The sequence below is a fragment of the Festucalex cinctus genome, chromosome 21, assembly GCF_051991245.1.
Source record: "Festucalex cinctus isolate MCC-2025b chromosome 21, RoL_Fcin_1.0, whole genome shotgun sequence".
NCBI lineage: Eukaryota > Metazoa > Chordata > Actinopteri > Syngnathiformes > Syngnathidae > Festucalex > Festucalex cinctus.
This window is the reverse complement of record NC_135431.1, coordinates 14,170,530-14,184,954: the sequence shown is the minus strand read 5'-3', so window position 1 is coordinate 14,184,954 and position 14,425 is coordinate 14,170,530. Positions and strand designations below refer to the sequence as shown.

The following is a 14,425-nucleotide window of genomic DNA, read 5'->3' as shown; positions in this document are numbered from 1 at the left end:
CAAGAACTAGCTGAATACGCCAACAAGAGGAGCTAGCTGGAGCGGCTAGCGGAGAAGCTAGCAAATGTTAGCGAAAGCAGAGGGATATAAGCGGTGTTCTCAGTGACGATCACCTGCGGGACCCAGATGAGGAAGGTAAGCGTCGGTTGAGCCACTGGGTCCCACACGAACCGCAAGCACCACCGGAAGCTAACGACATTCGCGAATATCCGTAGTAGAAAGATGGAGGAGAAACATGTCAGCCTCCTGTAAGGTGTGACGCAACCTATGCTATAGTGTATTTAGCGATTACTAGACCTATGATTACTGTATAATAAATTAAAAATCATACTAAAAAAAAATATATATATATATTAAATGAAAAAAAATATATACTGTGCTGTAAGTAAATTAAACAAACAAGCAAACAAACAAAAACTTTTAATGGAAAAAAAAATAATGCAAATGAAAAAAGAACATATGATGAATGAAAAATCATTTATATAATAAAGGGAAAATAATACCAACATTAAAAAACATATAAACTGAAAAATATATAGAATTAACTGGAATTAATAAAATAAATAACGCAGATTTCCATTATCGCGGGTAGTTTTTGTAAAGTAACACCTGCGATACACGAAAAAATATTTGTTGATGTGGTAGAACTTTTTTGCTTATTATTGGAATCCATAGTGGGGTTTTGAAATGAATTATTAGTTCACCACTAGATGGTGCTATATAATACACATCGTCCCTTTAATTTGAGTTAAGTCACCTGGTACAATACAAGCGACAATTAGTTTTGTAAATTCTTATTTTAATTAAAACATTATTTTGAAAAACATGTATACAATTTATATTTTTAAATTATAATAAAAAATGAGAAAATATTATTTTAATTAATATGCTACCCAATTCTTGCCTAGGCTCTCCATTTATTTATTTTTATTTATTTAATATTTACACTCAGGTTCAGGGGCCAGATTCGACCCACCACTTCATTTTATGTGACCCACAAAGGCAAATCATGTGTTACACACGTCAACTTCATGCATCTTACTAATAAATCCAAATTGCAAATTGTCTTCACTTTTATACAGACTCCCTTTTAAAATAGAGAAATAGTTGAAATTTTTTTTTTTTAACTGGCTTTTGATTTCAGAACTAATTATCCATCAAGAGAAATCATAATTACAGCAAAAAATAAGCTTGACACCCCAGTTTTATCAGGTGAAAATTTAAGATGGACATAATCAATCAATCATAATCAATGAATCAAACAATTGACAGTTACCTACCTCAGGTCTTATGTGCAGATGACATAAGATTATGGAACTCCAAACTGGAGCAATGAAAAAAAACACACCTGGAAAATACGACAGTATGACAAAAACATCATTCACTATATCAAAGTATAGATTCCCAAATAATAATTTTTTTTTTTCCCCAACAAGTGAAACAGAAAACCTGCATTGGTTTCTCAAGTTTATTTGATGTGTGGTCATCAAAGACAATGCCCAAGAACATAAAGTCATGAAATGATGGCTTTGGAGAACACAGATAATTTTTTTTTTAAAAACATATTTGCCCTCGTTTAGTTTTAAAAGATGTTAAAAAAATAGAAAGAAAAAAAAAAGATGGCCATAAAAACAGAAGACAGCCGTGGAGTGCTTCATTTGGCGAGCGTGTCGATGTGCATCATCCTAATAATCCAAACATTGTTCACATGGAGGGGGGGGAGGAAGGGGGTGGACCCATCTTCCCATTTGTCCAAAGTGCCCCCACAACACAAACACACACACGACCACTCTGACGCCCACCCTCACCCCCACATCGCTGCCAGGCACGCAAACACAATTGAGTCCGGGGGGCGGCGAAAAAGAAGCAGGCACCAGGCAGGTTGCTAACGTGCCCCCCCCCCCCCCCCCCCTATCTCTCTCTCTCTCTCTGTCATACATACACAGACGCACGTGATTACAGTACATAACGCACAAGCAGCACGCTTTAAAAAAAATAAAATAATTAAAAGCACAAGGTGGTATATTAAAATGAATTGCACGTGGGATGAGATGGAGGAATTACATGGAGTGCAGTGAGGCAAAACGAGGATACAGTACATTCAGGAACAAAAAAAAAAAAAAAGGCAAATATAGAATCAAAACCACTGAAAAGAATTAAATAAAACACTTGTCCAGTTTTCAAAACTCGGAGGGGTGCGGGGGGGATGATGGGGCAATCTTTACAGTAAAGATCCGCTCGTCTGTCTTTTTATTTTCACTGATATATTTTTTTAAAATGTCAAATCTACAGACTCTACAGACCCCGCTTGAACGCGTCAGGCAGGGGGAGTAGTGGTGCAAGTCCTCTTTCACCTGACAAGTGCACGCACACGCTCGTACTCACACACGCATACACACATACACCGAGTGCAGTCCTTCCACCTTTGGGTGCAGGTCCTTTCGTCTCAACTAGCGTGCTATGCAGGCTTTCTTCCTTCTGTACAAAAAAGCGACTTTCCTTCCCTGGAAACCGGAGTCTGCGGCTTTCTCGTCGTCTCATTATTTTTTTGGGGTCATATTTGGACGCTTTCTCATCCGTTCATTTCTTGTGGGATTCCAGCAGTTTGTCGGCCTCGGGGTACGTCGGGTACTTGACCGTCTCGATCTTCTCTTTCACCTTGTAGGAAGGGTAGAGGCCGGTGCGGCCCAGTTTGCGGTTGACGCCCTTGGAGTAGCCGTCCCAGTGGTTGCCGGCCACGCCAATCACGTCGCCGGGCTCCAGCGGGATGTCCTCGCCGTTGCGCGGCTGGTGGGGGTACACGGCGATCTGGTTGTGGGCGTTCTGGCCTCCGAAGTAGTAGATGTCGTCCAGGGAGTAGAAGAAGGACGAGGCGTCCGGGTGGAGGGTCTGCATGATCTCGTAGGCCACGCGGCAAACCTGACACGGGAAAACAGTCACAACGGTGAGAACGAGGGGGGCCGCGTATTGATGGCTGCGCTTGCGATTTACGGCCACAAGAGGGCACAGACGATACTGGTATTGGCCTCCATCTCTGAACTGATCAAGATTATTTTCGTTAACTAAAACTAATGAAAAAACTAAAACTAAAATTTAACAAACTATTTTGTTAACAAAATAAAAACAACAAAGCCTTTTTAAAAACGAAAACTAACAAACTACATTTTATGTTAAAACTAACTATAATTATAAGCAAAAATGTTGGCAATTAATTTAATGCACGAGGCTTTGGGGATGATTTGAAATGTGATTTTAAGTAGATTCATTTTGATATTAACCGGAATAATGACGTTTGAAAGTGTGTCACACAGAAGTGACATCATCTCGCAGCAGCCAATAGAAAAGCAGCTTCACATGACGTCGCTCCCATGGTGATGTTTAAATATACTGCGCACAAGTAATACACTGCGATTAGCTGGCAACCAGTCCAGGTTGTCCCCCCGCCTACTGCCCAAAGCCAGCTGAGATAGGCTCCAGCACCCCCCGCGACCCTTATGAGGAATAAGCGGTCAAGACAATGGATGGATGGATAAGTAATACATATTTTTAAAACTAAAACTAATACTGAAACTATCTAAAACTAAGCATTTATTAACTAAAACTAATAAAAACTAACAAAACCACACAGAAAAACTAATTAAAACTAATGAAAAAAAAAAAAAAAAACTCAAAACAAAGCGCAAAAAAAAAAAAAAAAATTAACTAAAGTGAAAAATTCCAAGACTAACACCTCAAAATCCCAATTTGGATTATTTTCAGGCTGACACCAATTCTAATAAAAAAAATTCTGACAACCAACGAAATAAAAGGGCTGTTATTTCACAAAATACATAACCAAGAAAATAACGTCTTTTTTTGGTCCCTTAATGCAGAGGTGTCAAACATGGGGCATGTGGGCCAGAACGGGCCCATCAGTGGTCCAATCCGGCCCGCCAGGACCGAACATAAACTGCAGTTTTTCACTCAAATTAACTGTTGTTGCGTTTTGAAATTTCTCAGGATTTTCTTCCACACGTCCGTCTATGACTTGCAAGTTATTTCCGTTCATTCCGTCAAACAGACGCTAACTTCAGCCATCAAACGCCATATAAACGACGACTTTGAAAGAGCAGCCGGCGAGGAAATATTCCGGCAAATGAACAGTCGCCTTGGCAACTGGACTAAACGGTTCTGCCGCCGACGGTTCATTGATGACAGCTGCAAAAAGCACCGATATTTGCTTCTCATATTTAAACCCCGGATAACATGTTCATAAGTCTATTTACATGACCAGTAAAGAACTGTTGCTTTCTGCAGTAAATGTAACAAAACGTTTTTTTGTTTGTTGACTCAAGAATGAGTCATCCTCATCTAGATGTGGGTCACAATCCTTTTTGTAGTGAGCACAATCCATCCATTTTCCATGCCAGAGTCTTCAGTCACCCAGTCATGGGTGGGTAAATAAAGACAAAGAACCACTCGCACCCTATGAACAATTTCAATGGACTTAACATTAGGCGGGTGACGATATATTGATATCGCGATAAATTGTGATACTTTGTGTCCCGATAGATTATCGTTACATCTACGCAAGTATCGCGAGATTTAATAGTTAATATATAGCCACTATAACGGCTCCATTGTTCATTACTCATTGAGCAAGTACTTGACGGGCCACTAGAGGGAGCGCTTCATAAGAGTGGCGGGGAAATGGACGCAAAGAAGACTCATGAGCTTAGTTTTATCATTATTAGTATTACCAGTATAATATATATACATATTTATTTTATTTTATTATTATTATTTTACTTATGTGTGTGTATATATATATATATATATATGTAGATATAAAATGTATGTATATATTATATTTATATTTATTTGTATTCTTTTTATTATATGAATTATTATTTTATTATTATGTATTATTTATTCTTATTATTATTTATTGCTTGTTTATTTTATTTATTTTTCTATATTATGATTATGATGATGATTATTATTTTATGATTAGTTTTATTGTAGATTATCATGGATTTATTACCTGAGCAATGTATCAATAATCGCGGTATCGTCATATCGTGAGATAATCGTTATCGTGAGCCTTGTATCACATATCGTATCGTATCATGTGGTACCCAGAGGTTCCCACCCCTACTTAACTCATTTACTGCCAATGACGGATATACACGTCAATGGGAACGGAATTGACTTAACTCATTTACTGCCATTGACGGATATACACGTCAATGGGAACGGAATTGACTTAACTCATTTACTGCCAATGACGGATATACACGTCAATGGGAACGGAATTGACTTAACTCATTCACTGCCATTGACGGATATACACATCAATGGCAGTGAATGAGTTAACATGCATGTTGTTGGAAAGTCCGAGACAACCTCCAACAAGATTTGGATCAATAGCCTCACTCAAGACTGATACCGCTCTGATTAATGCCCTAAATAAAAAAATAAAAAAATAAAAAAATGGCAGTGGGTTCTATTTAGCCCAAGGACAACATGAGTAGCCCACGGGTCTGAAGAATTAAAACAGAAGAATATTTACATTTATTTATTGAATATATGTTTCTTTTAAATATTCTATTTTTTATTTTTTTTTGTTTAACCTCAAATGTCACTCAAGTACCATCTAAAAAATGTAGTCCGAGTGGGGGTGCGCTGACCTGTGAGGAGAAGGTGCACACCAAGAAGTCTGTCTGGGAAAGGAAGTGGATGTCCAGGATGACCCCCCTCAGGGAGTTCTCCGTGTAGCGGTTGTGAAGGCCCGCCGACCACGAGATGGAGTTGTCGCTGATGAACTCGTAGTCAGGATACCTGACGCGGGAAGTCAGAACTAGTCAGCAACATTAATAGAAGAAAAAAAAAAAAAAAAGATATGAAACGGACTTTGTTTTGGCTTCCTGCAGCAAGGAGGGGTCGTCCGTGGCGAGGTAGACTCGTTTCTTGTCCACGTGGACGTGCCGGGCCAGATGTTGGAACTGCTCCTCCACGTGCAACATGTACTCCTCGATGGGGTGGAAGGCCGCCTCCGTGCCCACTTTGTCCGTCCTCCTCACGTGGACGCTGCGCACAGATTTTGAAGAAACGCATTTTTATCACATTGCTTTTTTTTGGACAAGCTTCATGTTGGTGGCCCAAAGTTGTCTGATGATGCTTTAGTGCAGTGCCGATATCCTCATATAGACCACCTAAAATGAATAGCAGCCGCACGCACGCGCAGGCTTGCGTGAATTGTCGTATGTAGGACAAGCCAGGAGGCGAAATCAGCAACACTCCTGTTATTTCTGTGTCATTCCTTCCAGCAAGCCAGGACAGCGCGGGAGCAGACTGCATGTATGAAAGTGGGAAAAAAAAAAAAAAACATACGTCCTCTCCTGACACAGTCGCATGCCTCAAACTGATGGATGCCCAAACCCAATTTTTTATTCCATCTCCAACTATTACATTACGAAAGCAAGCAGCCACATCTGTATTGCGACTTGTGGCCTCCAGGAAGAAATGGAAATTGCAAAAATCTATTTAAAAAAAAAAGAGTGGGCTCATTTGTTATGACACATTTGCAATCATGATGTTGAAGGGTTTTTACCCACTTGGCTAATTGGCTTACTTTGCCTTAATTGTGTGTATTTTCACACCATGGTTCATTTATTTGTTTGCTTTGCAAAGTCAGTGATTTAGAGGCACGTTCCACTGCATGTTCTTCCAATTAAAATCACCAAATGAATAAGCTACTTACTGTATCTATCTAGTACAGGTGTGTCCATTTTTAGTCGACTATCAAATTCAACATTTTAGTCTTCATTTTAGTCCAAGAAAACATAATTTTATTCATGTACTTTTAGTCAACAAAAACTGTTAATGTTTTAGTCTAGTTTTAGTCAGGACAATTATTTAACTCATTTGCTCCCAAAAACGTATAAATACGTCCTATTTCAAATGTTTTAAGTGTCCCAAAGACGCATTTAGACGTTTATTTTTTATTTATTTATTTTTATGCTAGAGCATACAGAAGTCTTTGATGCAGCCTCTCAACTGCAATGTACAGTTGAAGAAATGGTAGTTATTACACAAACGGCCAGCAGGTGGCAGCAGGGCACAGCAGATCAACCAGGATCATGTTTAAAAAAAAAAGCACAATTACTCGCAATTCTAAAAAGATTTGTGAATAATGATGAAACTTAGCTATACACTATGCTAATTGCTGCAAAACAAAACAGACAGAAATGTGCTTTTTTTCTGTGGGCCTTGCAAAGTCAGTCAAAATCCAGTGAAAAAGCCAGGAGTGAAGGGGATTGCTTCTGTGAAAATGGCTGGAAGTGAATGAGTTAACTTTTTTTTAAAAACTATTTCACTTAAAATGTTCTCATCTTTTTGATGAAAAACTACACACACAATTACAGTATATCAACAAGTGGCTACCATGGCTCCATGCAGTGAGCTATTAAGCTAGCCAGCAATAGTCTGGCAATATAATATAATATAAAGCTGAAAAATAAATATTCTATATTTTGCTTAAAATAAAATAGATTGTGCATGGATTATTTTTTTTTAATAAAGGACACGCAATCAAGTAATAAACCCAACTTGCATGTTTTGGGAATTTGGGAGGACGCCAAAAAAAGAAAAAAAAAGAAAACCCACCCTTAATTATGCGCTTGAATTCCACAATGCATGACCTCAGGGTCATTTGAATATAGCAGTTCCACTCTATAAATAAATGCATGCGTTTGGAGTCTTGCAGCAGGTAGCTGCCCAGTACAACCATCTGTGTTGGACAGCTCCGAGTTCATTAAAGAGATGCCACCAGCTCCTCTTGCCTCCAGGCCGCCTCTGACACTTTTGCGGAAAAGAGTTTGGAGTTTTGTGAGAGAGAATAACAAACAGGCTGGGCCCGATATCAGTCCGTGAGCGTCGGAGGAATGACCCTTTATTTAGGTGACACATAAAAGAAAAAAAAGAAAAAATGGTCGAGCTTGAGAGTGGGTGTTTGTCAACTCCGACTTTTCATCTCTTACTTTTTCCTGTTGCCACGCCCGCCCGCTCGACATGATTTCAAAGCGCGCGTCTATTCAGACGGCATACTGGCAACGTGCACCAGCATACTTCACAGGCACCCACACTAGAGACATGTTTGCGTGTGATCCAAAAAAAAACCTCGTCTATAGACACCAAATAAATCTTTTATTTGCATGTGACGTCAGCACCTTGGAAGACTATCAAAAGGATTTAAACATCACTGGGCTGCTCGTCTTAGCAGCTTTATGAGTCTTTAGACAGATACGCTATTGTCTAATTCAGTAGTTGCATGATGCACTGGCTAGGCTGTGCAGATTAGGGGAGAAAATAAAAAATAAACAAAAAAAAAAAAGCACTTTGTGGTTATTTGGCCACTTTCAACTGAATATTCATCTGGTTCATGTGTCCTCGAATAGTCGCGATGATTATTCTCGCTACACGACTGTTAATAATTCGCAACTAGCCCGGCTCAGAAAAAAAAAAAAGAAGAAGATAAAAACCTCTTTTGAATCAAAGTTTTGCTCTAATCATCTACATGAATTCAGTTGAGTGTCCCTATTCAGAATTCCACCAATACCCAGTTAAGCAAGCTTCAGAAGCACATCGTTTTTTTTTCTTTTGATAAGAAACAACCAGCCTCAAACTTGTTTAGCAGGCAAGAATGTTAAAATGATACTTATATATTGCCTATTCAATTAGTCAACAAAACAAAGACATTTCACCCAGCAGATTTGGATTTCAATGAAACCCGGTGGACTTGTTGATAATGATGGCACAACGCCACCTCTCAAATTTTAGGTCAATCAGAGCAGGGGTCTGGGAGCTACGCCCACCGAATTTGGACGTTTTTAGAAAAAAGGGGCGTGGCCACCTTCTTTTGAACCCTTGTATCTCAGGAATTACTGGGTCAATCTGCACAAAACAGGTATTTTTGGAAAGGGAACACAACAATGATTCCAAATCTGAAATTATTTAGAAGATTGGTGCATTTTTGTAACTTGACCTTTTGACCTTGACATTTCTGTTGTGGATCATTTAACATCAACACTTTAACTGTCAAACGTTTTCCAAAAAAACAACCTCGACAGTGCTAGCTGATTTCAAGCTTTTTCACTCATCTTTTAAGGGAAACAAAATATTGTGCGCTACGACTACATAAACATAAAAAAAAAGTATATTTCTACCCTATTCCGTTCTTTAGTAATCACCATTTGAAAATAGGTCATTTGAGTGACGTAAGCGAAAACAGAAAAACAAAATGGAGAAAACAAGCTTTTTGCGAAGATACATTTTTTGCACAACAGTGACTTTGACACTAATATTTTTTTGTTTAGTGAAACTGAATTAGATTTAAAGTGACAAACACTTTGATCATTCACGTCAGTTGAAAACGGTCTATTTCATCAGATTCATCAGGTTTCATTGTAATTTTGATATATTGTCAGCCCATTGAAAAGAATTACAATGCTGCCATCTTCTGGCCATAGTTAGTGGGTGTTTTGGGATTTCACAACCCATTGACCAGGCAGCGCTCCACTTAGAAATTGCACTGCCCATTGAGAAAAAAAACAAAACAAAATAAAATTAGTAAACATCAACGTTTATGGCGGCATTCATTAGGATTTTAGCATACGTCATTAAACGTTTTTGCCGGTCAAAGAGTTAAAGTTTTCATGAAATGTATAATGGATGTTTGTTACTTCCTTTGGACCAATCAAAGTGGAAGTGCACAATTTCCTAAGGCACTCAGATATCTTGAATGGTATGCAAAAATTGCATTTAGCTTAATGGTCTCTTGACATACTTTGAGAAATAAGTCGCCTACCTTTCTTTTCTTTTCTTTTCTCTTGGGAGTCATTACAGCTGATTATTGCATACTAGGTAGGCTGTATTTTTTTCTCCAACATTGAAGATATTAAAGAGAAACAGCTAACAAAGCCATTTGTATTATTTCGATCTGTCACCCAATAAGAATCTGTAGGAAACTGAATCGATAAGCAACATCAATAATGGAATCAAAATCGTTAAAAAGGATCAACTTTATGCCTGTTTCTAATTTAGTGCTATATATATATATATATATATATATATATATATATATATATATATATATATATAGGTTAGCATTTTTTCAAACAATTGTTTAGTCCAGTGAAAAATGTGTTGACGAAATTTGACGGCTTTTTCCGTCAGTGGCAATGAATGAGTTAGCAATCAGCTGTTTGTGGACTTTAATGGGTACTAGGTTCCTTGAAATCAAGCTCACATATGCTGGAAAACTCCATTAGTCCTTAAATTTCTGGTACAGCTTCTAATCAATTCTCCAGAGAAAACATTCACACCCTACAGCATGGAAGCTGAAATCTGTTGGCAAGGAAGATTTAACTAATTGTGGTCTGCTTGGTCAAATGTCAAGTGTCTCAGGTCCAATATGGTATTTAGATTTTGAGTGGAAACCACCAGCTCTCAACTTTCACTATACTTCACAAACCCGACCTCTTATTCGCACAATTGCGCACACATACATTATTATCCCAGAATGCTGACAGAAGCTTACAGACACTTTACTGCAACATTAGTTCAATGAGTGGCTACATGAGGGTGCGTAAAGAAGACGCAATCAAACCTTTTCTCAGCGATTGAGAGGGAGAACATGTAAAGAGTGTGTGTGTAGAGTAGGGCTGGCGTGGGAGTCACAAAGAAGCGTAACATGAGATGTGTTGAGAACTACACGAGAGCGAGAGGCTGGTGAATACAGATGTGTGCCGAGGGGAACGTGAGGGAGAGGTGAGAGCGGCGTCGAAAATCTGAGAAGTCTTGGCGGCAAGAACAAATGAAATGCAAGTCGCGATCAGAAATGAGTCAGAAAGTAGGAAAGAAAGAGCAGATAAAGAGGAGGAGAGTCAAAGGCGGTGTGAATGTTAGAAGAGTGAGAGTGAAATGAGCAGAGAAGAATGTAGAAGTACTAATACAGTATATATATATATATATATATATATATTATCGTTTGCCAAGAATGTACGAACGTCTAAGTTTCAGGGACAGTTAAGGCGGGATCGACTTCACAGTCTTCATGTTTACTTTCAACTTTTCCCTTCCCCGGTAGTTGGAGAATGGTGGAGACTCTTGGGACGTCGTGAAAAGTTTGGTCCATCTCAGCAAAGGAGCTCAAAGTCAGTTCCTCATACGCCGCTTTCTCGTGACTGCCTGCTCGGCGCTCATCATCATGCGCATGGGTGTTGAATGATAAATCTCCCATCTGGCTAAGTGAGCAGGTTACAATAATAGCTGATGCAGGAAGCGCGGCATAAAGAGAATGAGCTCGCAGGCAAAATGCAAATGTTCTCAGAGTTGGGCACCTGGCTGCCATGCAACGAGGAAAAAAAAACGAGTAAAGAAACAGCCGTACGTCCATTTATTATCTCCTACACTCCGAGTCCAGGTGGCAGCAGTCGAAATTGAGATGCCCAGGCTCCCCTGTCCCTCGGCCACCTCCTCATGTTCAGGCGGGGGTCAGCTCTGACATACAATCCCTTCAGTGTTGCCTAGTTCTAGCTGAGGTCCCCTCCCCGTTGGACAGATCCAGAACACCTTGCCAGGGAGACAGATGTTCAGAAGGCACCCAAAGGAGTTACAAGAAATGACTGAACTTGCTCTTCTTGAGGTGGTGGAGCAGTGGTTCGATACCGGGTCCTTTCAGGATGACTGCCAGGTGCCCCAATGTAGATCTTTTCCTGATTGGTTGAAGACGCCAACTTCAGGCAAGACTTTACTCCCAATCCAAAAGGCACAATCAACGCTAGCTTCTGATTTGAAGTTGCTACAATGTGAATAAATGCGTAAAGATCTTGGGCCATCTTAAGTTTGCCTTGAGATCTCCTCACAGTGGGACGAGCTGGGAACACCCGCCAGAGAGGCAGCAAACGATTTGACAATGGCTGATTTCCATAAAACTTGTGTGCCAAAGAACCAGAAAAGTGCAGATCCAAGAATCGAGTATACTTTTTGCGATTACAATCTCATTACAGACCCTGCAATATAGAAACTCTTCTATAGGCAGGACCCACTCCCAATCCAAAGGGCACAATCTCCGATTTGGAAGTGCTGAGTCGCAACTTGGCAGCCTCACAGAAAGTCATGTAACATTCAAGCCAACATTTTGGAAAACATTTTGAAGAGGCCAACAGTTTGGACCACTGCAGCTAGCACCACCTACACTTCATCTGTGTTGAGATATTCTGTCCATAAACTTCTCTAAACATGCTCCACTTGTGTATACAACTCAGTATATAGTCTACCTAAAGTATATAGCAGCGTTGTAGTTCTCAAGATCAGTCTTGGTCTCATGACAACTTTTTAAGGATCTCTGTCATGTCTGAATCTAAGGCATTGTACTGGGTCTCGGACAAGGGGGACTCCTGATTTTTGTTCAAGAGCGGTCAAGACCAGGCCAGTACTAATGTAATCACCGAGAAACACAGAATGCAAAAACAACATAGCAGAATTTGTTTTTGTTGCTAAAGATACTAGTGATTTTGTTCAGGTTTTTTGCTTTGGGTGATTTTTCTTTGCTATATACCGTCTTGGTGTTATCTGTCTCGACCTCTGAAAGTAATGGTCTTGTCTCAGTCTTGACCTCCGAAAGTCTTGGTCTTGTCTCAGTCTTGACCACTAAATGTATTTGGTCTTGTCTCGGTCTCGACCTTAAAATGTCCTGGCCTTGTTTCGCTCAACTTCCAAAAGTCCTGGTCTTGTCTCTGTCTCAACCTCAGAAAGTCTTACTCTTGTCTTGGTCTCAATCTCAAAAAGTACTGGATTTGTCTTGGCCTCGACCTCTGAAAGTCTTAGTCTTGCCTCGGTCTCTACCTCTGAAAGCCTTGCTCTTGTCATGGTCTCGACCTTCAAAAGTCTCAGTCTCTATATTCTCCAAGTTTCTTCTAGTTTCTAATGGTTTTGGTTGGTGTTTTCTTGACTACTAATACTAATATATAGTGCACATATGAAAATCCGATATGAGAACTGAAAGCTGCTGTCACAGAAAAGCAATACTTCTAAATGATGTTATTATTCAACGCTGGATTTTACAACTCTTTCAAAACCTTGTCATAAATATACTTTGACGTTATTGAAAGAGTTTCATTAAAGAACATGTCTTCACTAAAGACAAAATGTAGCGTTATCTTTCATTAGCAGCACTCTCAGAAGAGGGTGGTTTATGTGAGATTAGCTCGAAACAGACAACAGTATATGTAACTCAATTAGGTGTTTAATACCTTTTAGTGGGCTATCACTCAGTCACAGTGATGGTTTCTATGGAGACAATATTTATGTTGGGAAATGTCATTGCTGGTTTAGGTCTTTTAGCAGCAGGCAGGTTTTGGGAATATTCAAACAAGGCTTATTCTCTAATGGACAAAGACTAAAGAATAAAATACACAGTTCCATTTAAAACTATTGTTTTAACCTAATATTAACCTCGGCAAAAGCTCCACCATAGCCCCGAAGCTATGTCTTTATTTGCTAATTACCAGGCCTTCTGTTTGCTTTGAAAGCCTGATAGGAGCCCAATAGAAACTGTGTAAACACTTCATGGAAATGCAACAAAAAAATGACAGCTGAGTGGTCTTACCCAATGATGGGGTGTTTAAAGCCCAGTTTAGCAGTGGTCTGCTGGATCTCCTTCTCTAGCCAAGCCTGGGGCCGCACCAGATACTTGACAAACTGGGACACCCACCAGACGGAGGGGTCACCGTGCAGGCGGTGCAGACGAGGCGCCAGGTCCTCGGGAATGGCCAAAGGTAGGTAGGGGGGGCGAGGGTGAAGACTGTCCACTATCGGTAACTCCACAACTTGGACATCCTTATCGTGGGCCTCCCCTGTGAAAACCATGCATTGTGAATAATGAGGCTTTGTTAAAAACTCATTCAGTGCCATTGACGGCTAAATACGTCAAAGATCAATTTTAACCGGGCTGGCAGCGAATGACTTGATTATTTAGTAGACATTTCTACTTAGTTATTTGAAGGTATATAAAAGTACAGCAGCAAAACTATGAATAATACAATATAGACTAGGTCTTTGCACTAACGAGTGCGACTGAGTGTTCAACTGAGGCCGATAGCTGCTCTGCACTTTCCCAAGTGATGCTGCTTTAAGGCAAAGGAAAGTTCTTCAAATCAAAGATACGAGGTGGGGGTGGTGGTCGAGTTCGAAGGGGCGATGGTGTTTGGCCATTGGCGCCTCCAGGCTGAGTCGAGATTGGCAGAAGCCGTGGGCAAAGCGTTGAGCCGGACTGATTATAAAGGTCACGTCCCCTGGGTAGCAAAAAACCTCGGAGCACTGCCACAACTCTCTATGTACACATCAAGGCCAACTGTCTAACCATGTACATTTAAGTGTTCAC

At 39.9% G+C, this 14,425-nt stretch overlaps 1 protein-coding gene across 2 annotated transcripts in view; it reads right to left on the bottom strand.

The window, feature by feature from the left end:
- Nucleotides 1–1,454: 1,454 nt before the first annotated feature.
- Nucleotides 1,455–14,425, bottom strand: part of fut8b (fucosyltransferase 8b (alpha (1,6) fucosyltransferase)) — a 199,754-nt gene continuing 186,783 nt past the window's right edge. For both annotated transcript variants that reach the window (XM_077510798.1, XM_077510799.1), the window contains 4 exons: nucleotides 13,652–13,898; nucleotides 5,893–6,069; nucleotides 5,670–5,820; nucleotides 1,455–2,919 (listed from right to left, as the gene is read on the bottom strand). In XM_077510798.1, coding sequence (XP_077366924.1) covers nucleotides 2,581–2,919; nucleotides 5,670–5,820; nucleotides 5,893–6,069; nucleotides 13,652–13,898 — 914 coding nt within the window. In that variant the 3' untranslated portion in view covers nucleotides 1,455–2,580. The remainder of the gene's footprint in view (nucleotides 2,920–5,669; nucleotides 5,821–5,892; nucleotides 6,070–13,651; nucleotides 13,899–14,425) is intronic.